Source organism: Ovis aries, chromosome 15 (assembly GCF_016772045.2).
Source record: "Ovis aries strain OAR_USU_Benz2616 breed Rambouillet chromosome 15, ARS-UI_Ramb_v3.0, whole genome shotgun sequence".
NCBI lineage: Eukaryota > Metazoa > Chordata > Mammalia > Artiodactyla > Bovidae > Ovis > Ovis aries.
This window is the reverse complement of record NC_056068.1, coordinates 46,998,294-47,025,971: the sequence shown is the minus strand read 5'-3', so window position 1 is coordinate 47,025,971 and position 27,678 is coordinate 46,998,294. Positions and strand designations below refer to the sequence as shown.

Here is a 27,678-nt window from a genome sequence, read left to right as displayed (position 1 = left end):
GGAGATTAGAACATATATAATAGATATCCGATTTAATGAATGAATCAATTTTATAATCTAATACAAACTTAAGCAAGAGCTTTTAAAAATATAGCAAAAAAAATTTTGCAAAAAAATTTTAAAAATCCTGAAGTCTTTTGATTTTAATCAAAAGCTATCCATGTCTCAGAACACAGAGAGAGGTGGAAAGCTAACTAAATTGACTAATAAATATTTTACCTATTAAACATCATTCTTCATATTTAATAAGGGCTGAAAATAATAAATACAAAAATTTAAGTATGATTATTTATACATATATATTTTTTCCTTACCTACTCAGAGATTTAAGAATCCACAAGAACTATTAATAATTATAGCTTAAAATGTCACTGATTAAATGTCAAAAGAAAAGCTTTCACATTTATTAAGAAGAAACAATTAAATGTTTAAGGGAAAATGCATGTGGCTGGGCATTGTACATTGCAACTTATTATGTAATTTTAAGCCTGCCAAATATTTGTCCCTGATTATTCTAACTTGGAATACCCAGACTTCTAGAGAGATTATGTTCACCTCAAAACATATGTGTAAAATAAGTAAAGTCTCACACAATTTAAATGGCTATGATCCAGTGGACATACCTGGAAGGACTTTTTGGAAGAAGGAAAATTATATGAGAAGTTGATAGAATCGGTGTTATTACAACAGGGTCCGTTATCCAGAAACTGATCCATGGGACAGAAGCAAGTACTAGTGAATGGTCTGGCAATATGGCTGGGAACATACAGAAAGAGCTTACAGTATGAAAATAAGAAAGACCAGGTCTTTGCTATGCTTGCAGTATGCATTCTTTTGATTCAGTAACAGACTCAAGACCCCTCGACAAGATAAAACAACACAGCCTGGGTGTAAAAAGCAAATTTTCACCGAAATGTATTATTTATGTTGTGAAAAATTTTCATTTGTCTTTTGTCTCTGACTGAAAACAACCTATTACTGTCTCTTGTACAGGACATATTCATTATAACCAAAAGTAACATGTTTTTCCACTGACCATCATGCATAGAGTCAACAGCTCCAGCGTGACACCTAAATCCTTCATCCTCAACGGGATTCCTGGGCTGGAACCTGCACACATCTGGATCTCCTTGCCATTCTGCTTCGTGTACATCATTGCTGTCTTGGGGAACTGTAGGCTCATATATATCATCAGCCATGAGGAAGCCCTGCATCTGCCCATGTACTACTTCCTAGCCTTACTGCCCCTTACAGATATTAGTGGGTACACTTCATTTGTTCCCAGTATGTTGTGTATCTTTCAGCTCAGCCTCAAAGAGATTGACTTTAATGCCTGACTTGTGCAGATGTTTTTCATCCACATGCTGACAGGCATGGAATCTGGTGTGCTCATGCTTATCACTCTGGATCACTATGTGGCCATTTGCTACCCTCTATGCTATTCTACATCCTCACCAACACCACAGTTACCAAGGCTGGCCTTGTCACCTTGACTTGAAGTGTGTTGATGGTGATACCGTTCACTTTCCTGATCAAGCATCTTCCCTATTGCAGGGACAAACCTTGTTCAACACACCTTTGTGACCATATGTCTCTGGCCAAATTATCCTGTGGCAATATCAAGATTAATGCCATCTATGGTCTCATAACTGCTGTATTGAATGGAGGGTCTGATATCATCCATGTTTCCCTCTTTTACACCATGATTGTCCCTGTTGTAGTAAATCTGTCCTCTGCAGATGCTCCTCACAGAGCCTTCAGCACCTGTACATCACACATATGTGCTATTGTCATCACCTAAGTCCCAGCCTTCTTCAATTTCTTTACTTACCACTTTGGGGGATGCAACATACCTCACAATGTCCACATTTTAATAGCCAGTCTCTACCTATTGCTGCCTCCCACCTTGAATCCAATTGTCTATGGAGTGAGGACCAAGCAGATCCATGAAAGGGTGATCAAATTGCTTTTTGGAGAGAAAGACATTTTGAGTGTGAGATAAGTCTGGGATATAGAATTCTGTATTTAGTACAAAAATTAATAAAAGTAGGTAAAAGAAAAAAATAAATGTAAAATTCATCAGCCATGAGGTCAGAAAAATTACCTGTCAGTATTCTGCTCAAAGATTTATGATAAAATCACAAAATTTCTACTCTGAGACCTAAATTTTATAGAAAAAATTGACAGGAAATAATTATATTCCCACAGACTTTTACTTTATTTAGACTTTCTGGAATGGGCACAGAATGAAGCATATAAAGAAATAGAGAAATTAGTGATATTGATTAAGAGTATATTCTTTTATGTGTGTGTTTGCGTGTGCTCAGTCATGTCCAACTCTGTGATCCCATGGACTGCAGCCTGCCAGTCTCCTTCATCCATGGAATTTTCCAGGCAAGAGTACTTGAGTGGGTTGCCATTCCCTCCTCCAGCGGATCTTCCTGAACCAAGAATTGAACCCAAGATGCTTGAGTCTTCTGCATTGGCATAAGGACTCCTGTGTTGATTGGCAGATTCTTCACCACTGGGCCACCTGGGGAGCCCCATATTCTCTTATAGGCTGCTAATATGAAGAACATAGTTTAATATCGTGTTGGTGGTTTAGTCACTAAGTTGGGTCTGACTCTTGCGACCCCATGGACTATAGCCTTCCAGGCTCCTCTGTTCATGGGATTCTCTAGGCAAGAATACTGGAATGGGTTGCCATTTCCTTCTACAAGGGATCTTCCTGACCCTGGAACTGAACCCAGATCTTGTGCAGTTCAGGCAGATTCTTTACTGACTGAGCTATGAGGGAAGCCCTATATCATATTATACATAGTCAAATGATTATGAAATATGCTTACCACTCAACATATTTTTGCAAGATAATTTTCCTGCTTCGAAGCAAAACCTGAATTTTAAAAATATATTATTAATACAAAAGTGCTTCTCTGTAATGCTACTTGTAAGCTTATAATCAGTAAAGTTGTTCTCTCTTGAAATTGTGTTTTTGGATTTGGCAAACTTTACTCATAAAGTATTCTCTTTTAAACCATACCAAAACATAGTACTTTTCCCTACTGTCAGTTTTAAACACATATGTTTTATCATGCATTATAATGATGTTTTATACAAAATATGCAAACATTTATTTCAAAACTATAGCATAGTTTTCAAGGCAAGAATACTGGAGTGAGGTGCCATTTTGTACTCATGGGGATCTTTCTGACCCGGGGATCAAACCCACATCTCCTGTGTCTCCTACATTGGCAGGTGGATTCTTTACCACTAGCACCCTGTGGGAAGTCCCTCTCATTTGATAGTTGAGGAATAGGAGAAATACAAACAGCCAGCTGGGTGAATCTAGGAATACTTAAATTTAAATACCATAATGTGAATAGGCATACGCTGTGGAAAGAGTGTGTGAGAGGCAACAACCACAATAAAGGCAGAGCATAACACAAAAACCTGGAAAAATAAAACGTAGTAAATGAAAACTTTGTCACACTCAAGTAACAATCTCCAATTAATTTTATATCATCTTCCCCATTTCAAAACCAAAGATGAGTTTCACAGAAAGAAATGAACAACAACATAATTGGGAAAACTAAGACTCACCACTGAATTAGAGCCAGGAGGCCAGAATCATTGACAAATTCTTAGACAGTTATGAAGCAGATAATGATGGAAGAAAATTCTACTCAGTGTTCATGGGAGGGGGTAGTTAGAGATAGAGGGGGAAGAACAGGAGAAGAGAGGTGAGGACAAGATAAAAAGGTGGATAGAATTTCAAATTCCATCTCCTGTCTGGAGACCAAGTTGTGAGGCAGACCTCAGTGCAATGGTCCAATCGTTCCACATCAACTTCACATAATTTGATTAGATCTAGAACCAAGGTATTGTGTATAAGCAACTCCCAGTCATATTTCAATTTATTTAAGTCACATTTCCTGTATAGAATATTATTACCAAGGGAAAGTTAGGGGAATGAAATTGCAGGATGATACCAAATGTAGTGAAAGTTATCTTGCTCTTACATAATCTTGAGAACACTTTAACCAATCATGTGTAACCTGTCACATGTGTAGATGTACAAAGATAAAGAAAATAGAACACTCTCCAGTGGATTCAACATTATATTGAACAAAACAGTTCAGAAGGTGGTACAAAAATGCATGATCTATGCAAACAAGCAACTTCAACATATGTATATTATCATATGTGAAATAGATGACCAGTCCAAGTTCAATGTATGAAACAGGGCACTCAAAGCTGATGCATGGGGCAACCCAGAGGAATAGGATAGGAAGAGAGGTGGAAGGTGGATTCAGGATGGGAGACACATGTATATACCTGTGGCTGATTCATGTCAATGTATGGCAAAAACCACCACAATATTGTAAAGTAATTAGCCTCCAATTAAATTAATTTTAAAAATTAATTAAAAGAAAAAAAAAAGAACGCAACTTCAAGGGCTGGTTGCCTCACCTCGCATGAGGATCCAGGCTAAGGAGAATGACCAGGAGAGGGCTGGCAAATAGAGTCTACAGTTTGGACTAAAGACAAGGGAAATTTCCATTTCTGCTGTTTACTGGTGATGGTGAATACTTTCACAACCTGGATAGAGGCATTTCCCCATTGGAGTGAAAGAGTAAAGGCTCTGCTCAAAGAAACAATACTCAGATTTGGGTAAACTTCCCTGGTTCAATCCAGAATGATAACAGGAGTAAGCCTCTGTTGCCAATGTGATACCAGAGTTATCCAAATAACTGGAAATAAAGTGTACTTTACATGAATCATAGAGGCCTCAATCAGCTAGAAAGACAGAGATGATGAACAATACTTTAAAGAAGACCATAGCAAAAATCTGTCCAGAGACTAATTTAGCTTAGTATAAAGTGCTGCTAGTTGCGCTACTTAGAATTAGAGTGGCTCCTAGAAACAAGTTCCCACTGAGTTCGTATGACATTTCACATAAGAAACCCTTTTCCTATTCTGAGCATTTAAGGGTTCAAGCATCTGATCAGAGGGTAGGAAACTAGACCCTGTGAGGAACATTCAAACCTGGCTGTGGTTCTGAATGCACTTCGTACATTTGCTAATAAGGAAAGCTCCCTGAATGTCCCTCTGCACTGCATTATACTAGGGACTGGATACCCCTAAAACTTGGAAAGAGGCACATGTGGAAAGTCATTTCCAGACCTGATGAGTGGAACCTTGTCAGATTGTGCTAAAAACTCATTTTTCTTCCATATTAGCAGGAATTCGTCTGTGGGTCCACCACACATAAGTAAAGTCAGCTTCTGACCTGACTGCAGCTCCACAGCCTTCAACAAGTACTGGAGAAATGGCCATCATACTGGCTCAAAATTGATAGTCTTGTGAACCTGGACTAGGACTCAGATTGAAAATTTGTTAAGTATCTTAAATAAGTAGTGTATTGATTACGGCTTATCATAGTAACATCTGTGATTGACTGGAGCATTTTTCTGACCTATCAGTATTCCCTTGCTTGACTATGGGCCTATCTAATTTTCTTAGAAATGTTTGGTACCTGGCCAGATCTGTTAGTAATAGATAACTTTGAAAGTTGCTATTAAAATGACGATAGCCTTTTCTCTCCATTTTCTGTCTTAACTCACTTGGTCCGCCAATTCCTAGAGGCAAAATATTGATATTTTAAATCAAACTGTCACAAAGTGCAGCCAGAGGGAAAGTTGACGTGATTGTTGGATTTACCATAGAATTCCCCAGACCTTCCATAGGCAATATCTCCCTTCAGTGGTCCCCGTAGTCAGTTTTGATGCAGTGTTAGAGCTCAAGACTTTTTATAATCTTCCTTGAAAATTCTCTTTCCAGGTTTAATTAACCAGGGAACTTCAGAATGTCTGGTCCCCTCTCAACTTATCTGAAATAATCTCCCTTGAAGAAAAGGTGATTATTGGTCCCTTGCAATCCCTTGCATTTCACATTTGAAAAAATGTGCCACCTATCCCTAATGTACAACTGATCCATGTACAAAAAGTAGAAATGTCGACAGATTATACATGAAAGTCACACAGATTGGATATCATGTAAATGGAATGTGGAAAATTTGGCTTCATAAGGCAATCTCTGTACTTTCTAAAAATGAAGACAGTAATGACACCACAATGGTAAGGATAACTTGTGTCCCCTGGCCAGTTATATTTTTTTCTGTGGTATAGGAAGTGACCCATTGACACAAGGGTAGTTATACTACTGCCTGGAGAGCTGGCAACATGAAGGGTCCTGCTTATACCGAATATTTTCTAACTCTTTGTGTGTGTGTGTGTGCATGGCTCAGAAAGCCTTCCATCTCTTCCTATAAATAGCATACACCTTAAGAAGATGTTGGTAGGATAGTAGGACAAAGTATTCTTGGTATCCTCATCACAACTGCTAGAGTGCATGTCAATATACCAATAGATATGATAAGCAACCTGTCTACCACAATTGGACAGATTGCCCAAAAACATCATTCCCCAACAGGTATTTCTAGATTCTTTGGTTCTGGTGGTCCTTGATAACAGAATTTCCTTGGATTTCATTTTGACCAAACACAGAGGGGTATGTGTACTTGCCACAGGCTGTACATATACAAATACCTCAGGTGAACTGGAAAGCCTAATGAATAGATTATTTCAAAAGGCCACTTGGTTATAAGATGAATGAAAAGAGGACCCACTCCAAGATTTATTTTCCTGGTTGCTGTCTGGGATGGGAGGGTTTTCTCAGGAATTCTACAAAGATGCGTCTTGATCATCATCTTCATTGTAATACATCTACTAATTTTCAAATGATTGTCTAGGTGCCTTGACAAGGCAGTCAAAAAGGAGTAATGTCTTCCTAATGCGAAATGTTGATGCCAATCCTAGAACTTGAGAATTCTTTGAAATGAAAGTCTATGATTATCACTCCTCTAATCCTGAAAAATTGATGTTGCCCCCATCCATCAGAAAGTAGCCAGAGCCGTCATCACCCCTGTTCCCCTCAGGATGGAGGAGCACCAAAGAAAAGAGGGAATTGAAACTGGGCAGGACCCCAAGGGACCTTCTTGGTGGCAAGACCCCTCTGTGTTCCCCTGCTTATTGTTTATAGAAAAAGCTTTAGTCTCCTAATCCTTCTCCAAATTCCAAAGGGAAGCACAGGAATTAATATTAGAGAAGGAAGGGAATGTAGAGGCAAAGTACAAAGTAAAAGCAGTCAGACAAGAAAAGTAATAATAACTTAAACAATGTCAGCCATAAAGAACTCCCAGTTCCTTTTGGAAGATATAGGTAAAGGTCTCATGTGTATTCCTCAGTTGTTTTGCAAAAACCAGAGCCCCACCAATGGACACTGCTCACCACAATCACACAGACACCAGACTGGTTGTAGTCAGAAGACTGTTGATGTTGATTCTTGAAACTTCACCTTGATATATCCTCACCGACAATCAGAGATTTGTGCAAAACTGATCACACATCTTATGATTCTATTCTCACTGTCTTTGAAAACCCTTCCTTAAAAGACACAAGAGGTTTGGATCTTTTGAGCATGCATTCATATGTGTGTGCTAAGTTGTTACAGTAGTATCTGACTCTTTGTGACCCTGTGGACTACAATACTAGAGTGGATTGCCATGCCCTCCTCCAGGGGATCTTCCAGACCTAGGGATTGAATCTGTGTCTCTTACATCTCCAACACTGACAGGCGGGTTCTTTACCATCTTCCTCTTTTCCTTGCTTGGTTCCCTGCAATAAATGCTATGTTTCCCCTCACCACAAGTTGATGTCAGTAGATTGATTTGCTGTGAATCTGGCAAGTGGATTCCAGTTCAGTTTAGTGACAATACTACCTTTGAAAATGGTTGCAAACTATGACAGAAGATGTGTTCATATTTTAGTACTGAAAGTGCCCAGCAAGCAATATAATCAAAGCTAACACCTCTACTGAGATGGATAAGGAGAAACATGAATAATCCAAATATTAGAAAAACAACTGACCAAAAAACACTTGAAAAGAATGTTCATAGTCACTACTAACAAAGTTGATTTTAAGTCAAGCTAAAATATCAGAGTATTCTCACAAATTCAGCTGGGGAAAAGAGAGCAAACATATAATAGTACTTCAGAGGGATAGCATACTAATTGTGTATGGGAGTGAAATTCCCATATGAAGATGATTTTTTATGAAGATGATTTTTTTTCCAACTTTTATCAACATAATTAAATTGTCTAGGCCTTTTTATTCAACAAATTTTAAATCTATTTCTAATAATTCTAAGAGGGGAAAATCAACAGTACAAACAGATTAGGATATCCATAAAATAATTCTCTTTGATAGCAAAAATTAGAAACAGTTTAAACATTCAAGAGTAATAAAATGTTTAATTTTGCTTCAACTATTGAATGGAAAGTTTAGCTCTAAAATTTTAGTTGCAAGTCATATAGAATGACATGAGAAATGTACACTATAGCAAATAGGGGGGAAAGTGCAAAACTTCATACAGTATGAAGTCTATGTGAAAGAGAATATTATACATAGTAATTCCAAAATTATTGGACAAATAGAGAAGGCATTTTAAAATGGGCATTGCTTCATTAGAATTACAAGTGATTTTCCAAATTTTTATCATGTTTTTCTATAGTTTCTTTTTAGATTTTTTCCACATTAAAAAATGTATTTATAAATAAATGACCCAATCAAAAAATGGGCCAAAGAACTACATAGACATTTCTCCAAAGAAGACATACGGATGGCTAACAAACACATGAAAAGATGATCAACATCACTCATTATCAGAGAAATGCAAATCAAGACCACAATAACGTATCACTTCACACCAGTTAGAATGGCTACTATCCAAAAGTCTACAAGCAATAAATGCTGGAGAGGGTGTGGAGAAAAGGGAACTCTCTTACACTGTTGGTGGGAATGCAAACTAGTACAGCCACTATGGAGAACAGTGTGGCGATTCCTTAAAAAATTGCAAATAGAACTGCCTTATGACCCAGCAATCCCACTCCTGGGCATACACACCAAGGAAACCAGAATTGAAAGAGACACGTGTACCCCAATGTTCATTGCAGCACTGTTGATAATAACCAGGGCATGGAAACAACCTAGATGTCCATCAGCAGATGAATGGATAAGAAAGCTGTGGTACATATACACAATGGAGTATTACTCAGCCGTTAAAAAGAATACATTTGAATCAGTTCTAACGAGGTGGATGAAACTGGAGCCTATTATACAGAGTGAAGTAAGCCAGAAAGAAAAACACCAATACAGTATACTAACACATCTATATGGAATTTAGAAAGATGGTATAACCCTGTATGTGAGACAGCAAAAGAGACACAGATGTATAGAACAGACTTTTGGACTCTGTGGGAGAGGGAGAGGGTGGGATGATTTGGGAGAATGGCATTGAAACATGTATACTATCATGTAAGAAACGAATCACCAGTCTATGTTTGATACAGGATATAGGATGCTTGGGGCTGGTGCATGAAGATGATCCAGAGAGATGATATGGGGTGGGAGGTGTAAGGGAGGTTCAGGATTGGAAACTCATGTACACCCATGGTGGATTCAATGTATGGCAAAACCAATACAGTATTGTAAAGCAAAATAAAATAAAGATTTAAAAAAATAAAATAAAGGTTATAATTATAAAATTTAAAAAAAAAAGAATTACAAGTGATTTTCCAAGTTTTTATTATGCTTTTCTATAGTTTCTTTTTAGATTTTTTCTACATTAAAAAATGTATTTATTTTTCAATAAGAGAAGAAAATTTAAAATGATATTTGTCTCCACCAGTCTTGGTGGTCATATTTCTCACTTGGGAATAAAGCATTAAACTTTAATATGTTTTTGCTTTTGTTGTTCCTTTTTCTATTCAAAAGTTTCTAAATGCCTATCTAGTACAATAAGCCCAAAGTTCTTTCTCTTTCAAATAGATTCTTCTGAGACATCTAATTGTGGAGAGTCAATCACTTGGGATACCTTGCTGAAGATTCTCCAGGGAAACTAAAATTCCTATGTAAGAAGATGCCAGCCCAGATTTTGAAAAACTCCTAAGGATTCTCAGCCATGAATAAGAACTTGTTTGTGCCTAACATTGAGGTAAGTTTGGGTAATTTTTAAAAATAGCCATTTGAAAAAGATAGAGATATTACTGGATAATAATACAATGGCTAAGAATATGGGCACAATTACCAAAAGACAACATTAGCAAGAAGCAATGTATTTCTCTTTCCCTTTCACTTCTTAAGAGACAATGGTTTTTGTCTTTATGGGTGGCTAGACCTAACCTCATTTCCACTTTATTCATTTCCTCATGGTGTATACATAAAAGATGGTGGACACTGGAGATTTTTATCTTTAAGTGTTTCTAATCCAGGTCCATGAAATGATAGTTTCTCTAGGTAGTGACATTTCAGGAGAGGTCTGGGAGAGCCTTTTTTATTAGAAGAGATGGTTCACATAAGATGAAGTCAGCTTAGGAAGCAGCATGAGCCTCTGAAACTTGTATCTTTGTATTTCTTCTTTTCATTGTGGTTTCTATGTAGTCTGGCCAGTAGAAGTAGACATAATGGTAATTTATTGAATATTTAGGTGAAAAGAATCTGTACCTTGTGGTTTCACTGCTGTGTAATAATGCCATCACACTACAAGTATCTACTTAAGTCTGCTGAATGATGGGTGTGTTTGACACTGACTTTGCTTCATGAGAACTCAGGTTTATGCCACAGCTTAAACATTATTTTATTTTTTCAAATAAAAGAACAATTTTAACCATTTGGAACCTTCAATTTTACTCAAATATCCCTGAATCTATAAATTTCTTCAAATATCTTTCAGTCATTTCTACTGCCCTACAAGAAATAGCAATCCAAAGATATGGTATTGTCTGTTGTACTGATTACCTGTACAGTTATAATAAAATATTGTTTAAGTGACAGCAGTATAGGCAATCAATAATCTTCAGAAATTCAAAGGTTTCTTGAGTGTTAGTTTGTATTAAAAATGAAGAAATTGTTTTAGGTATAAAGACAGAGAAGCCAAAAGAAAAGAATTCTTTATCTGAATGAATTCAAAAAATTTTTTTAAATTTTACCAAAATGTGATAAAACTTATTAATGATTTTAAAATGTAATTACTTTTTTTTTTCCTTCTCAAGAACACCTGAATTTACACAACATGGAAAAGCATGATATTGACATCAGAGTTTGAATGCCAATCATATTAAATCCTTACTACTTCAAAAATTTTATTGAGTTTCTACAGTATGTTATCATTAGCAAGATATCCAGAAAAATTTTGCATATATAACTTGCTTTCCTCATAATCTTCAAGGCAAGAGCTGTAAGACAGAGACAGTAAGGATAGTAGAAAGTATCCTTTCTAACTTTCTAAGCAGAAAGTTTGCTGCTGGACATTAAACAAAGTAAGACTCTACTGTTTATTTTTAGATAACATAGTTCAAAGATTCTTTTGCTAGAGCTCGGGAAATAAAAAACCATTCTGATTATCCTAACAAGATGAATGTTCATGGCTTTCACTGTTATCGTTCTACAAACCTATCTCATATTTGGTCTCTAACCCCACCTCTGTCCCCTGTACAGAGAGCAATTGCTGACAAAGAATATAAAATGCCCCCCACATGTCAGGCTTTATGTCTGGAGCCAATATCTCCAGCCTGACACCAGGATTCTTTATCTTGAATGGTGTTCCTGGGCTGGAAACCGCACACATCTGGATCTCCCTGCCATTCTGCTTCATGTACATCATTGCTCTTGTGGGCAACTGTGGACTCATCTACCTCATCGGCCATGAGGAGGCCCTGCATCGCCCCATGTACTACTTTCTGGCCCTACTCTCCTTCACAGATGTCACCCTGTGCACCACCACGGTACCCAACATGCTGTGCATATTCTGGTTCAACCTTAAGGAGATTGACTTCAATGGCTGCCTGGCTCAGATGTTTTTTGTCCACATGTTGACTGGGATGGAGTCTGGGGTGCTCATGCTCATGGCGCTGGACCGCTATGTGGCCATCTGCCACCCCTTACGCTACGCCAGCATCCTCACCAGTGCTGTCATTGCCAAGGCTGGTCTTGCCACTCTGCTGAGGGGTGTGATGCTCATCTTTCCATTCACTTTCCTTACCAAGCGCCTGCCCTATTGTCGAGGCAACTTCATTCCCCACACGTACTGTGACCACATGTCTGTGGCCAAGGTGTCCTGTGGCAAAGTCAAGGTCAACGCCATCTATGGTCTCTTGGCAGCCCTCCTGATTGGGGGCTTTGATATTTTCTGTATTTCTATGTCTTACACTATGATCTTGCGAGCTGTGGTGAGTCTGTCTTCTGCAGATGCTCGTCAAAAAGCCTTCAGCACCTGTACGTCTCACATATGTGCTATTGTCATTACATATGTTCCAGCCTTATTCACCATTTTTACTCACCGCTTTGGGGAAAAAATCATTCCTCCTCATGTCCATATCATAATTGCTAATCTCTATTTGATGTTGCCTCCTACCCTGAACCCAATTGTATATGGAGTCAAGACCAGGCAGATCCGGGAAGGAGTCATCAAGTTACTTTTTAAGGAGAAAGATATCTTAGCTGTGAAATAGATTAAAGTATTAATATTTAAAAGCAAGGAAGGGCAAATATTTTAGATGAGATTCTTGAGTGTAAATTTTAAACCAATTAATCTCATTGTTTCATTGAATATCTGCTATAATATTAACTGACCTTTTTGTAGAACTCATCAATGGTTAAAATTAAATAAATAAGAAATATGCCTCTGAATTTGAGGACTTTTTCCTAAAAGGACTTCCACAGTAATTTTAAAACTATTTTAAATAATGCGTTGCATAGAGCCCTAATGATTTGTATGTTGAACAAACCTCTAACAGGGTGCGCATCATAAAAGAATAAAAGATTTACTGATCCTGTGTTGGAGAGTCATCCGTTCTTGGGGGAAATCCATAGAAAAAGAAATCTGAGTCTGTTTCATAAGTCCCTTCACTTATTCTAGGGACTTCATTTACTTCACTATTCCTCTTATCACATCATTTTGTATTACTGGGTTTAGTTTTTTAAACTATCCCATGTCTATGTAAGCTGCATTGAATTTCCCCTATTAAGGAGAATAATATTCAAATATTTGAATCGATGAGATCTAAATTAAAACTATGAAGGTAAGCAAGCAAATAGAGTCATAGAAACTTAGAACAAATAATTTCTTAAGGATAACTCTGGAAGGTTTTTGAAGCAGAAATGGAATAAGTCTTTGAAATAATTGTGAAGTGGTAGTAGGAAATAGATGAAATTCACCAGCAAAATCTATAATCTTTTGGGTTTGGCTGACTGTATAGTTTTGTTTTCTTTAAGTTCAGCTATCAGAAAGCTGAAAATCTAAATTTTTGACTCCAAGGTGAGGTTGATCACTCAAAGCAAGCTTGCATAATGGCTAAGGGTTCACAAACACTGATTGCCCTTGTTTCTTGTAACAGGCCTTGTTACGAACTGCAAAATTTGGAAAGCTAGGAAACTGCACTTGGATCATTGCTGGCCACTTAAGCATGAAGATACACTGTATACTGATTTCCATTACCTATATCTGTCTGTACACTGAGGAAATGCAGTTCTAGATGAAAGCTTTCTGAGTTTTATGAATTTTATTGTCAATTCAAACCATGTATCATAACAGGTAGTTGTGAAATGTACATTTTAAATATACATTTATTAATATTGAAGGGTATCATTGAAAGTAACTAGAAAAGTATGCTATATGTCTGCTAAAAATTTTGAACACTATAATATGTAACATAGAGATTTCTGAAGATATATTACACCAAAAATGCTAGTATACTTGCTACTAGATCATCTTGAGTTGATGTTTTGATGATTTCCAGCAAGGATGGTAGTGTCAATGTCAACAAGAACACAATTTCCCCTGACATTCTAAATATATATAAAAATACTAGATTAAATATGTTTCTGAAATTATAGAGAGGAAAAACTAAAAGCAAAAAAAAAATTAGAAATGAAAAGAGAAATCACAAAAACAATGGAAGAGATAAAAATTTAGTACCTATGTAAATCTTTTACTCAAATAACTTCAGAATTGATCATCTATTGCTCATGTGTAAAAGTTAGATAAGCATTAATCCTAGAATCTTAAATCATCATACTGTTCTGGGGAACTAAAATCTATGCCCATTAGCCCAAAGATAGAGATAAAAATGTTATAACTGTCATAATTTTTGGAAACACTAATGCAACACATTTTATTATAGATGGATCAAAAGACAAAGATTATTGCAGTAAAGACATTTTCTGGCAATAATCTTTCTCTCTACATTCAATTATTTTCTCTATACAGTGAAGTAACCAGAGTATATCCTGACATTTTATGCAACTCTCTTAATTCCCTACACCACACAGATAATTCACCACACCACACTACCTTCAACAGACTGGGGAAAGCTGCAAGTATAGAAAACAATTAAACAACAAGTAAGAATTAAAATGTAGCATGAAATATGCACTAGTAATTTAGCCCATAAGTCTTTACTAATAATTACTATAGGTGGGGGTATTGATAGGATAAATCTTGATTTCAGAAGTTTCTCAGATTTATGCATTGTACACTAATAGCCATAGTAGAAGAAGAACAATTCCTCAAGAAGACAGAAGCTGATCAAACTTTGCCAAAAACTGACAGTGCTATACAAAACTATATACTGTACTTCCATCCATGTCTAAGTACAACAAGGATAAGAGTGAAAGGAACATACATATGAATGTTCCGTATTTGCTGAAAAATACTCAAAATACACAAATCTAACTCTGGTTAAAGATGAATAAAAACGGAAAACAATACCACCACAGACAATCATTATATTGAGCCTACGATAATGTCTTGATAAAGGAGAGACAAGATATAGCATGTAGGACAATGAAAAGATTATTGTGGGTATATGAAATGTTTACTATTAGATAAAAAAGACTATAGTTTTTAAAAATGGGAATGATTTTATATAACCTATTAAAGGGGAAGGAAAAAATCATAGAACAGAGATACAATGAATGGCCAGATTAGACAGAGAGATAATAAAATAATGGGATAGTAACAAAAATGATAAATGAGAGTAAGAAAGTTTAATTAGGAAAATAAAAAATTGCAAACATTAAAATCTATGCTTTTAAATTAGTGATTATTAAAAATTAGTATTTAGAAAACACTATAAGCTGTAATAGAAGACAGTAGGTAAATATAATGAGGTGGTAATGCTGAGGAAGATAAAGGACAGAAAATGAAGAATAAAATAAATATTCCTGGGGATAATGAAGCAGTGATCAGAATTACTGAATTTTGAATATTACAGACAATATTCAAAGCCATAAAGAAAATAACGGATTAAAGTTAATATTGGATGCACACATGAGCAATGGCACACATGAGCAATGGCACCCCACTCCAGTACTCTTGCCTGGAAAATCCCATGGACGGAGGAGCCTGGTAGACTGCAGTCCATGGGGTCGCTAAGAGTTGGACACCACTGAGTGAATTCACTTTCACTTTTCACTTTCATGCATTGGAGAAGGAAATGGCAACCCACTCCAGTGTTCTTGCCTGGAGAACCCCAGGGACGGGGAAGCCTGGTGAGCTGCCATCTATGGGGTCGCACAGAGTCGGACACGACTGAAGCGACTTAGCAGCAGCAGCAGCAGCAACACACATGAAAGTTCAAAGAGTGTGCCACATACAAAGAAAAAGTACTTCAAGGGATTACAATAGACAGGTTAAAAATATTAGCACTACAATAATGATTAAAAACAAAATTCAGTTCAGATTTAGGCAGGTTACATGTAAAGAAAACAAAAGAGAAAATAGGTATGGTAAAAGAAAAACAAGAGAAGAGGGGAGAAAGAGAGAGAAGAGGGAAGGGAAATAAATGGGAGGAGACAGAATGAAAAAGAAATATAGATGTATTCTTGCAATTATTATGAAATTATTGTTATGCAATAATAATTATTATTATTATGTAATTATTATGTACTCTCTTGCAACTCCAAGTTTCAGAACCTCAGTTCTTTTTTTTTATTTAAATGATTAATTTTAATTGGAAGCTAATTACAATATTGCATTGGTTTTACCATACATCAACATTAATCCACCACGGGTGTACACGTGTTCCCCATCCTGAACCCCCCTCCCACCTCCCTCCCCATACCATTCCTCTGGGTCATCCCAGTGCACCAGCCCCAAGCATCCTGTATCCTGCATCAAACCTAGACTGGTGATTCGTTTCTTATATGATATTATACATGTTTCAATGCCATTCTCCCAAATCATCCCACCCTCTCCCTTTCCCACAGAGTCCAAAAGACTGTTCTATACATCTGTCTCTTTTGCTGTCTCACATACAGAGTTATCATTACCATCTTTCTAAATTCCATATATATGTGTTAGTATACTGTTATCAGTGTATTTCTTTTTGGCTTACTTCACTTTTGAGCCTTAAAAATTACAGTAATTGTATTTAAAATTATCCATGGTGTTTTGTGAAGCATTGTTTGGATCACTTTCGTTCCTAAGTAATATTGTGACTTGTGAATATACAATTACTCATTGTACTCTTGAAGACTTTTTTGATGTACTCCTGTTAATAATACTCCTATGAACAATATTGTATATATCTTCTGTATACATCTTTTGCAACAGATATCTGTGCATTTCTTTGCTTTACAACTGCAGAGTGGGATTTCTGGATCATATGGTATTTTTAGTTTAGTTATTGTTACATCAGCTCAGTTCAGTTCAGTTCAGTCGCTCATCCGTGTCCAACTCTTTGCGACCCCATGAATCACAGCACGCCAGGCCACCCTGTCCATCACCAACTCCCTGAGTTCACTCAGATTCACGTCCATCGAGTCCATGACACCATCCAGCCATCTCATCCTCTGTCGTCCCCTTCTCCTCCTGCCCCCAATCCCTCCCAGCATCAGAGTCTTTTCCAGTGAGTCAACTCTTCACATGAGGTGGCCAAAGTACTGGAGTTTCAGCTTTAGCATCATTCCTTCCAAAGAAATCCCAGGGTTGATCTCCTTCAGAATGGACTGGGTGGATCTCCTTGCAGTCCAGGGGACTCTCAAGAGTCTTCTCCAACACCACAGTTCAAAAGCATCAATTCTTTGGCGCTCAGCCTTCTTCACAGTCCAACTCTCACATCCATACATGACCACTGGAAAAACCATAGCCTTTACTAGACCTTAGTCAGCAAAGTAATGTCTCTGCTTTTGAATATGCTATCTAGGTTGGTCATAACTTTTCTTTCAAGGAGTAAGCATCTTTTAATTTCATGGCTGCAGTCACCATATGGCATCAACTATATTCCAAGATGGTTGCACTAGTTTAAACTCTTATCCACAGTATGAGAATTCTAGTCACTTTCTATTCTTCCCAGCACTTGATATTGTCAGAACTGTGGTATTTCACTAGCAGAGACAACATTTTGCTGACAAAGGTTCATAGAGTCAAAGCAATGGTTCTTCCAGAAGTCATGTACAAAGGTGAGAGTTGGACCATAAAGAAGGTTGAGAGCTGAAGAATTGACCCTTTCTAACTGTGATGCTTCTCTTCTTTTCACAGCTATTTGTAAGGCCTCCTCAGAAAGTCATTTTGCTTTTTTGCATTTCTTTTCCATGGGGATGGTCTTGATCCCTGTCTCCTGTACAATGTCACGAACTTCATTCCATAGTTCATCAGGCACTCTATGTATCAGATCTAGTCCCTTAAATCTATTTCTCACTTCCACTGTATTATCATAAGGGATTTGATTTAGGTCATACCTGAATGGTCTAGTGGATTTCCCTACTTTCTTCAATTTAAGTCTGAATTTGGTAATAAGGAGTTCATGATCTGAGCCACAGTCAGCTTCTGGTCTTGTTTTTATTGACTGTATAGAGCTGCTCCATCTTGGCAGAAAGTCAAGAGGAACTAAAAAGCCTCTTGATGAAAGTGAAAGTGGAGAGTGAAAAAGTTGGCTTAAAGCTCAACATTTAGAAAACAAAGATTATGGCAGCTGGTCCCATCACTTCATGGGAAATAGATGGGGAAACAGTGGAAACAGTGTCAGATTTTATTTTGGGGGGGGCTCCAAAATCACTGCAGATGGTGACTGTAGCCATGAAATTGAAAGATGCTTACTCCTTGGAAGGAAAGTTATGACCAACCTAGATAGCATATTCAAAACCAGAGACATTACTTTGCCGACCTGCCGACTAACGTCTGTCTAGTCAAGGCTATGGTTTTTCCAGTGGTCATGTATGGATGTGAGTTGGACTGTGAAGAAAGCTGAGCGCTGAAGAATTGATGCGTTTGAACTGTGATGTTAGAGAAAACTCTTGAGAGTCCCTTGGACTGCAAGGAGATGCAACCAGTCCACTCTGAAGGAGATCAGCCCTGGGATTTCTTTGGAAGGAATGATACTGAAGCTGAAACTCCGGTACTTTGGCCACCTCATGTGAAGAGTTGACTCATTGGAAAAGACTCTGATGCTGGGAGGGATTGGGGACAGGAGGAAAAGGGGACGACAGAGGATGAGATGGTTGGATGGCATCACTGACTCGATGGAAATGAGTTTGGGTAAACTCTGGGAGTTGGTGATGGACAGGGAGGCCTGGCATGCTGCGATTCATGGGGTCGCAAAGAGTCGGACATGACTGAGTGACTGAACTGAACTGAACTGAATTGTGATGCTGGAGAAGACTCTTGAGAGTTCCTTGGACAGCAAGGAGATCAAACCAGTCAATCCTAAAGGAAATCAAACCAGAATAGTCATTGGAAGGACTGATATTGAAGCTGAAGCTCCAATACTTTGGTCCCCTGTTGCAAAGAGCTGACTCACTGGAAAAGACCCTGATGCTGGGGAAGATTGAGGGCAGGGGGAGAAGTGGGTGACAGTGGACGAAATGGCTGGATGGCATCCCCGATCGAATGGACATGAGTTTGAGAATACTCAAGGAGATAGTGAAGGACAGGGAAGCCTGGCATGCTTCAGTCCATGGGGCCACAAAGAGACAGACACAACTAGCTGAGCAACAACAATAGGATCTTAATTTGCACTTTCCCGGTGATGATGAGGATGGAATACACTTTCATAAATCCTAGGTTATTGAACACTTTTTTTTCAAGGAGGCAGGTGGAAGCTAAAACTTTTGCCCATTTCGCTTTAGAATATTGTTTTCATATGGTATATAGGATTTCTTTATGTATTTTGGAAACCTCTCTGTTACATATGTTGCCATATATTTTCTACTAACTGGTGACTTCCATCTTTAATGACTTGAAAATATTATTATTATTGTTTACTCAATATTTTTGAGAAAGCTTTGAGCCCCATACATACTATACAGATAAAGTTATGACAAAAATCATAAGGCTGGAATTGAAGCACTCTGGGAACTCATATATAATTATAGTTTATACTTCAGTGAATACTAGACACAGTTCATATGTCCTACCAAAGAAAAAATGTTAAAATTAGATGGTAATTATTGAGGTCCCCCCATTTTCAAATATATTCTAAATATAGACTTAGTTTCAACAAAGCTAAAATTACCTCCTCTCTCATTAGAGACCTAAAGAATATCTACCTGTGAAGTTCTAAACAAATGTTTTCCCTTTGCTGGGAAAATCCCCAGAGAAGCCACTAACCAATGCAGTACAGTCATTCTAAGCAAGATCAGTCATGAATAGGGATTTTAAAACATTTGGCATCAAGTGAAAGAAAAAGTTTGAGTTTGAGTGATTCAGAAGAAAAACCAAGTGGTACACAGACACTACTAAAGAGGAAGGATTTGAATCATAGGATGGTTGAATAAGGAAGACTAAATTATCTTACTTTTGGTCTTCTGAAACTCATGGGATTTGTCAACTGCCATGAAGAGAAAGTAGAAATGCAGGAAAAATTAAATGTAGGTTAAGCATTAGAGAAAGAAGATTGTGTGATGTTGATATGACAAGGACCAAAGATAGTATTGCAAACAAGCATATTTCTGTACAATAATAGAAAAAGTTCTCTGCTCTCCAAAGGCAGAGGAATCTTTCTTAGGAAATGGTAAGATTTTCACCAAAGTATATCTTGTATAGCACAGGGAATTCTAGTCATCATCTTGCAATAAAGTTTAATGCTGTACAACCTGTAAATATACTGAGTCACTATGCTATACACCTGAAACCAATATAGAGGTTTAAATGATGGCTAGGCATGGCTTTACTTACATTTATTTTATAGAGCCAAATAACGGTAGTAATACTAAATGTAATTGTGATAGTTTTATACATTTTGTTGAAAATGTCCTGGCCTGTGGTCAAAAACTCCATGGTTATCTTAATGCTAAAAGAATTCACAGTGGAGAAGATTGCTTTAAAAGTTTACAGTTCTAATCCTTTTTTCTTGCTAGAAAATTTTGTTTTTATCCTGTTTTATATATTGATATTATTTATATAGCATTATTTCAAAAATTTTCCACCAGTTAAAGTAATGGTTAAAAAAAAGCACCAACAGACAGTTCAGTTAAGTTCAGTTCAGTCTCTCAGTCGTGTCTGACTCTTTGCGACCCCATGAATCGCAGCACGCCAGGCCTCCCTGTCCATCACTAACTTCTGGAGTTCACTCAGACTCATGTACAATGAGTTGGTGATGCCATCAAACCATCTCATCCTCTGTTGTCCCCTTCTCCTCCTGCCCTCAATCTTTCCCAGCATGAGGGTCTTTTCAAATGAGTCAATTCTTCACATCAGGCGGCCAAAGTATTGGAATTTCAGCTTCAACATCAGTCCTTCCAATGAACACTCAGGACTGATCTCTTTTAGGATGGACTGGTTGGATCTCCTTGCAGTCCAAGGAATTCTCAAAGTCTTCTCCAGCACCACATTTCAAAACCATCAATTCTTTCGCACTCAGCTTTCTTTATAGTCCAAATCTCACATCCAAACATTACCAATGGAAAAACCATAGCCTTGACTAGATGGACCTTTGTTGGCAATGTGATGTCTCTGCTTTTTAATATGCTGTCTAGGTTGGTCATAACTGTCTTTCCAGAGTAAACGTCTTTTAATTTCATGGCTGCAGTCACAATCTGCAGTGATTTTGAACCTCCCCCCAAATAAAGTCTGCCACTGTTTCCACTGTTTCCCCATCTATTTGCCATGAAGCAATGGGACCAGATGCCATGATCTTAGTTTTCTGAATGTTGACATTTAGGCCAACTTTTCACTCTCCTCTTTCACTTTCATCAAAACGCTCTTTAGTTCTTCTTCACTTTCTGCCATAAGGGTGGTGTCATCTGCATATCTGATGTTACTGATATTTATCCCAGCAATCTTGATTCCAGTTTGTGTTTCTTCCAGTCCAGCATTTCTCATGATGTACTCTGCATATAAGTTAAACAAGCACAGTGACAATATACAGCGCTGATGTACTCCTTTTCCTATTTGGAACCAATCTGCTGTTCCATATCCAGTTCTAACTGTTGCTTCCTGACCTGCATACCGATTCCTCAAGAGGCAGGTCAGGTGATCTGGTATTACCATCTCTTTCAGAATTTTCCACAGTTTGTTGTGATCCACACAGTCAAAGGCTTTGGCATAGTCAATAAAACAGAAATAGATGCTTTTCTTGAATTCTATTGCTTTTTTGACGATCCAGCAGATGTTGGCAATTTGATCTCTGGTTTCTCTCCCTTTTCTAAAACCAGCTTGAACATCTGGAAGTTCACGGTTCACATATTGCTGAAGTCTGGCTTGGAGAATTTTGAGCATTACTTTATTAGTGTGTGAGATGAGTGAAATTATGCAGTAGTTTGAGCATTCTTTGGCATTGCCTTTCTTAGGGATTGAAATGAAAACTGACTTTTCCAGGCCTGGGGCCACTGCTGAGTTTTCCAAACTTGCTGGCATATTGATTGCAGCACTTTCACAGCATTATCTTTTAGGATTTGAAGCAGCTCAACTAGAATTCCATCACCTCCACTAGCCTTGACATAGTGCTGCTTCCTAAGGCCCACTTGATTTTACATTTCAGGATGTCTCTCTCTAGGTGAGTGATCACACTATCATGATTATCTGGGTCGTGAAGATCTTTTTTGTATACTTCTGTGTATTCTTTCCACCTCTTCTTAATATCTTCTGCTTCTGTTCGGTCCGTAGCATTTATGTCCTTCATTGAGCCCATCTTTGCAAGAAATGTTCCCTTGATATCTCCAATTTTCTTGAAGAGATCTCTAGGCTTTCCCATTCTGTTATCTTCCTCTATTTCTTTGCACTGACCACTGAGGCAGGCTTTCTTATCTGTCCTCGCTATTCTTTGGAACTCTGCATTCAGATGGGTATATCTTCCTTTTTCTCCTTTGCTTTTCACTTCTCTTCTTTTCACAGCTATTTGCAAGGCCTCCTCAGACAGCCACTTTGCATTTTTGCATTTTTCATTTCTTTCTCTTAGGGATTGTCTTGATCCCTGTCTCCTGTACAATCTCATGAACCTCTATCCATAGTTCATCAGGCACTGCCTGTCAGATCTAGCCCCATAAATCTATTTCTCACTTTGACTGTATAATCATAAGGGATTTGATTTAGGTCATACCTGAATGGTCTAATGGTTTTCCCTACTTTCTTCAATTTAAGTCTGAATTTGGAATTAAGGCTCAGTGGGTAAAGCGTCTGCCTACAATGCGGGAGACCCAGGTTTGATCCCTGAGTTGGGAAGATCCCCTGGAGAAGGAAATAGCAACCCTCTCCAGTACTCTTGCCTGGAAAATCCCATGGACTGAGAAGCCTGGTAGGCTACAGTCCATGGGGTCACAAAGAGTCGGACACGACTGAGCGACTTTCCCCCCTCCACCACCCCTTGGCAATAAGGAGTTCATGACCTGAGCCACAGTCAGCTCCCCATCTTTTTTTTGCTGACTGTATAGAACTTCTCCATATTTGGCAAAAAGAATATTATCAATCTGATTTTAGTGTTGACCATCTGGTGATGTCCATGTGTAGAGTCTTCTCTTGTGTTGTTGGAAGAGGGTGTTTGCTATGACCAGTGTGTATCTTGGTAAAACTCTATTAGCCTTTGCCCTGCTTCATTCTGTACTCTAAGGCCAAATTTGCCTGTTACGCCAGGTGTTTGTTGACTTCCTACTTTTGCATTCCAGTCCCCTATATCGAAAAGGACATCCTTTTTGGGTGTTAGTTCTAAAAGGTCTTGTAGGTCTTCATAGAACCATTCAACTTCAGCTTTTTCAGCATTACTGGTTGGGGCATAGACTTGGATTACCATGATATTGAATGGTTTGCCTTGGAAACGAACAGAGATCATTCTGTCATTTTTGAGATTGCATCCAAGTACTGAATTTTGCACTCTTTTGTTGACTATGATGGCTACTCCATTTCTTCTAAGGGATTCCTGCCCGCAGTAGTAGATATAATGGTCATCTGAGTTAAATTCACCCATTCCAGTCCATTTTAGTTCGCTGATTCCTAGAATGTCAACATTCTTTCTTACCATCTCCTGTTTGACCACTTCCAATTTGCCTTGATTCATGGACCTAACATTCCAGGTTTCTATGCAATATTGCTCTTTACAGCATCAGACCTTGCTTCTATCACTAGTCACATCCACAACTGGGTGTTGTTTTTTGCTCCATCCCTTCATTCTTTCTGGAGTTATTTCTCCACTGATCTCCAGTAACAAATTCGGCACCTACCCACCTGGAGAGTTCATCTTTCAGTGCAATTATTAGGTGCTCACAAAATTTGACTATAATCCAGTGGACACAACAGAAAAGACTTCTTGGAAGAAGGGAAATTATATGACTTAAGAGAATAAGTTTTATTAAAATTGAGTTCAACATTTGGAAATTTGTAGATGAAACAAAAGCAAGGGCTAGTGAATGGCCTAGGAATAGGAACAGATACTTATAGAAAGAGTTAACAGTATAAAGCCAAGCAAGACCAGGCCTTTGCTACTATATTTGCACTGTTTGAATTCTTTTGATTTGGTAGCAGACTCGAGACTGTTCAGTAGGATCAAATAGCACAGTCAGGGCGCAAAAAGATGATTTTCCCTCTAAATATACTTTATATTGTGCAAATACTTGTCTATCTTTTGACTCTGCCTGAAAAACTACTCCCTTCTTTTATAGGACACATTTATTGATACCAAAAGTAAAATATTTTGCAATTGGCCATCATGCATGGAGTCAAAACCTCCAGTGTGACACCAAAATACTTCATCCTCAATGGGATTCCTGGACTGGAACCTCCACACATGTGGATCTCAATGCCATTCTGACTCATGTACATCATTGCTGTCATGGGGAACTCTGAGCTTATCTATCTTATCTTCCGTGAGGAGGCCCTTCACTAGCCCATGTATTACTTCCTAGCCTTACTGTCCCTTACAGATGCTAGTGGGTGCCCTTCATTTGTTCCCAATATGTTGTGTATCTTTTGGCTCAGTCTCGGAGAGATTGACTTTAATGCCTGCCTTGTGCAGATGTTTTCATCCACATGCTGACAGGCATGGGGTCTGATGTTTATAACTCTGGATTGCTATGTGACCATTTGCTACCCTGTGTGCTATTCTTACCTGGTAGCCAAGATGGTAGAGAATCTGGCTGCAATGCAGGAGACTAGGTTTCAATCTAGTCTAGTGGGTTAGGAAGATCCCCTGGAAAAGGAAATGGCAACCCACTTCAGGATTCTTGCCTGGAAAACCCCATGGACAGAGGAGCCTGGCAGGCTACAGTCCATGTGGTCGCAAAGAGTTGGACACAACTGAGCAACTAACACACACCATGATATTCTTCCATCCTCACCAACACCATAATTACCGAAGTTGACCTTGTCACCTTGAAGTGTGTTGCTTATGATACCATTCACTTTCCTGATCAAGTGTCTTCCCTACTGCAAAGGCAAACTTATTCAACACACTTATTGTGAACATATGTTTCTGCCAAACTATCCTGTGGCAACATCAAGAATAATGCCATCGATGGTCTCATAGCTGCCACGTTGATTTGAGGGTTTGATATTTTCTGCATTTTAATGTCATACCATATTTATCCATGCTGTAGAAATCTATCTTCTGCAGATGCCCATCACAAAGACTTCAGCACCTGTACATCACATATATGTACTATTGTCATCATCTATGTCCCAGCCTTCTTCACTCATTGCTTTGGGGAACACAGTATACTTCACCATATCAACATTTTAATAGCCAACCTCTATCTACTGTTCCCTCCCCCAACCTTGAATCCAATTGTCTATGGTGTGAAGACCAACCAGATCTGTAAAGGAGTGATCAAGCTGTTTTTTAGAGAGAAAGACACTTTGAATGTAAGAAAAATCTAATACATAGAATCTGGATTTAGCATAATTATAAAGAAATATATAGAAAGGAAGAGAACAAGCATAAAACTCAATAACCATGAGGTCAAAAGAAAATACCTGTCAATATACTCTTATGAGATTTATGAAACAATCACAAAATTTATAATCTGAGAACTCTAATTTTATAGAAAAAATAAAATTAACAAGAAACTGTTGTATTCCCCTGCAGTTTAACTTTAGTTAGATCTTGTGGAATGGACACACAGAATGAAATAATAGAATATACAACTTGAAGCAAATGCTTGATGATGAATGCACTTTGATCCAAACACTGTGAGGGAGTATATAGTAAAGAATAAAGAAGATCTGGTAGCCTGGAGAAACTCTGGAGGTTTGAGGAAGGCACCTAAGTGAACTGTCATGTGTGTTACAGGGAAGCAAGAAACACTTCCCTGAATGTGCTGATTTCCAAGGGTCTTTGTCAACCTTTTTGTTCAATATTTATGTGACACTTGCATAACTTAAGAGGAATAAAAAACCTTGGCTGTTAATTTATTTCTGATTTTTTTGTTCCTAGGAAATTATTGGATGCCTTTGACTGTGTCAGTGTAAATACAAATGAAGTGGGAGTAGATATGATTACTAGAGCTGCTCATAATCTGGAGTGTACTCCTTTGAGTGTATTTCAAACAGAATCTTGAAAAGTACACAGGATAATATTTGATGGCTATGTGAGGAAAGGATTTATAAGTACAGGAAAGCAGACTTGAAGAAAATCTATGTACTCAGCCAATTAAAGATGTCTGAGCTAACTGCTTTCCTTAATTTTAACATTGAAAGAGCAACAATTAATCATCAGGGACAATAAAGAGAAGAGCACCTTATTTAGACATCTGGAAATATGAATAATAAAAGAGATGAAAGAGGAATCATAAATGTGGTATTCAGAAACAGTGATAGTGAATGAAAAGTGAAGAAAATAAGGGCATAATTCAAGAGAAAACTGAAGAAATAGAATGGGATCAGGATATGGTTACAAACAGAGGAAGAGTTAGAAATATTAGATTAAGATTATGCTCATCATTTGCTAATATGGATAATATATTTTAATATAATGTTATAGGGACAGGAGAGCTGCAGTCTATGAGGTCATAAAGAGTTGGACACAACTTGGCAACTGAACAACAACAAATATATGATAAAATAATTGTGAACTATAAAGAAAATTCCATGTATTTTTGCAAGATTAATTCTGATGCTTGGAAGAAAAACCTGAATTTCTAAAAAAATTAAAATGAATTTTTTAAAAAATAAAATAATTTAAGTGTTTGCATGTAATAAAAATTATAAACTGATAATCAGAAAATATTCTCTCTTCTGGACTTCTGTTTTTGGATTTGGTAAATTTTGCCCATCATGTATTCTCACTTAAATCATATCCACACACTAGGAAACAGATCAAGAAATTTACCTAAACTGCCATTTGAAACAAATATATATATATATTTCATTGAATTTTTACTTCAAAATTATGACATAGCTATTACTAGCCTCATTTTATATATAAAGGAATATATATATTCCTAGACTTTTTATATCTCAGAATATTAAAATTAAAGTTTAAATACAATAATGTAAATAAGCTGCATTGTGGGGAGAGTGTATGTGAGGCAACAACAATAAAAAGTGAAGCAAGAACATAAATTTTTTTTAAAAATCTGAAAAAATAAAATGCAATAAATGACGTATATCTGAGGCACTGAGTAAGAATTCCCAGTTAATTTTATGCTATCTTCCCCATTGTTAACACAAAATTGGTTTCACAGAAAATAAATACAACAACAACAATATAATTCTGAATTATGAATTACAACTAAAAAATTAGAGCAAGCAGGCTGAATCACTGAGGAATTTTTAAATAATTATAAAATAAATGATGATGAAAGAATATTCTACTCAGTATTTATGAGAAGGAAGAGAGAAAAAAGCATAGAAAGAGGAAAATGAGAGAGAAGGAGAGAAGTAAAGAAATGGAAAAAAAGGTGGATGAAATTTCAAATTCCATCTTGTGCCCTAGTAACAAAGTTGTGAGGCTAGGCTCAGTGGCTTTGTGAAAAAGACTCAGTCTTCCCACATTCAACCTCACATAGTTTGATTAGATCTAGAACCAATGTATTAAGTACAAAGAACTCCCACACATATTTCAGTTTAATTAAATAATTCCTTTAAAATGTGATATATTTCCAAAAGAAAGGAAATATAAAGAAATTACAAGGGAT

General features: G+C 37.4%; 1 protein-coding gene and 2 pseudogenes across 1 annotated transcript; all 3 read left to right on the top strand.

Annotated features, from left to right (window-relative positions):
- The first annotated feature begins 1,040 nt into the window (after positions 1-1,040).
- On the top strand, positions 1,041-2,002 carry LOC101121965 (olfactory receptor 52N2-like; annotated as a pseudogene).
- Positions 2,003-11,666: 9,664 nt separating this feature from the next.
- Positions 11,667-12,629, top strand: LOC101121706 (olfactory receptor 52N2-like). Its single transcript, XM_004016222.2, has one exon. It carries the CDS (start codon positions 11,667-11,669, stop codon positions 12,627-12,629), a length of 963 nt encoding a protein of 320 aa, XP_004016271.2.
- Positions 12,630-24,871: 12,242 nt separating this feature from the next.
- On the top strand, positions 24,872-25,420 carry LOC114118485 (olfactory receptor 52N1-like; annotated as a pseudogene).
- Positions 25,421-27,678: the final 2,258 nt, after the last annotated feature.

What these genes read in the sequence shown, in the direction of transcription:
- LOC101121706 (XM_004016222.2), top strand. Translation starts at nt 11,667, where the DNA reads ATGTCTGGAGCCAATATCTCCAGCCTGACACCAGGATTCTTTATCTTG.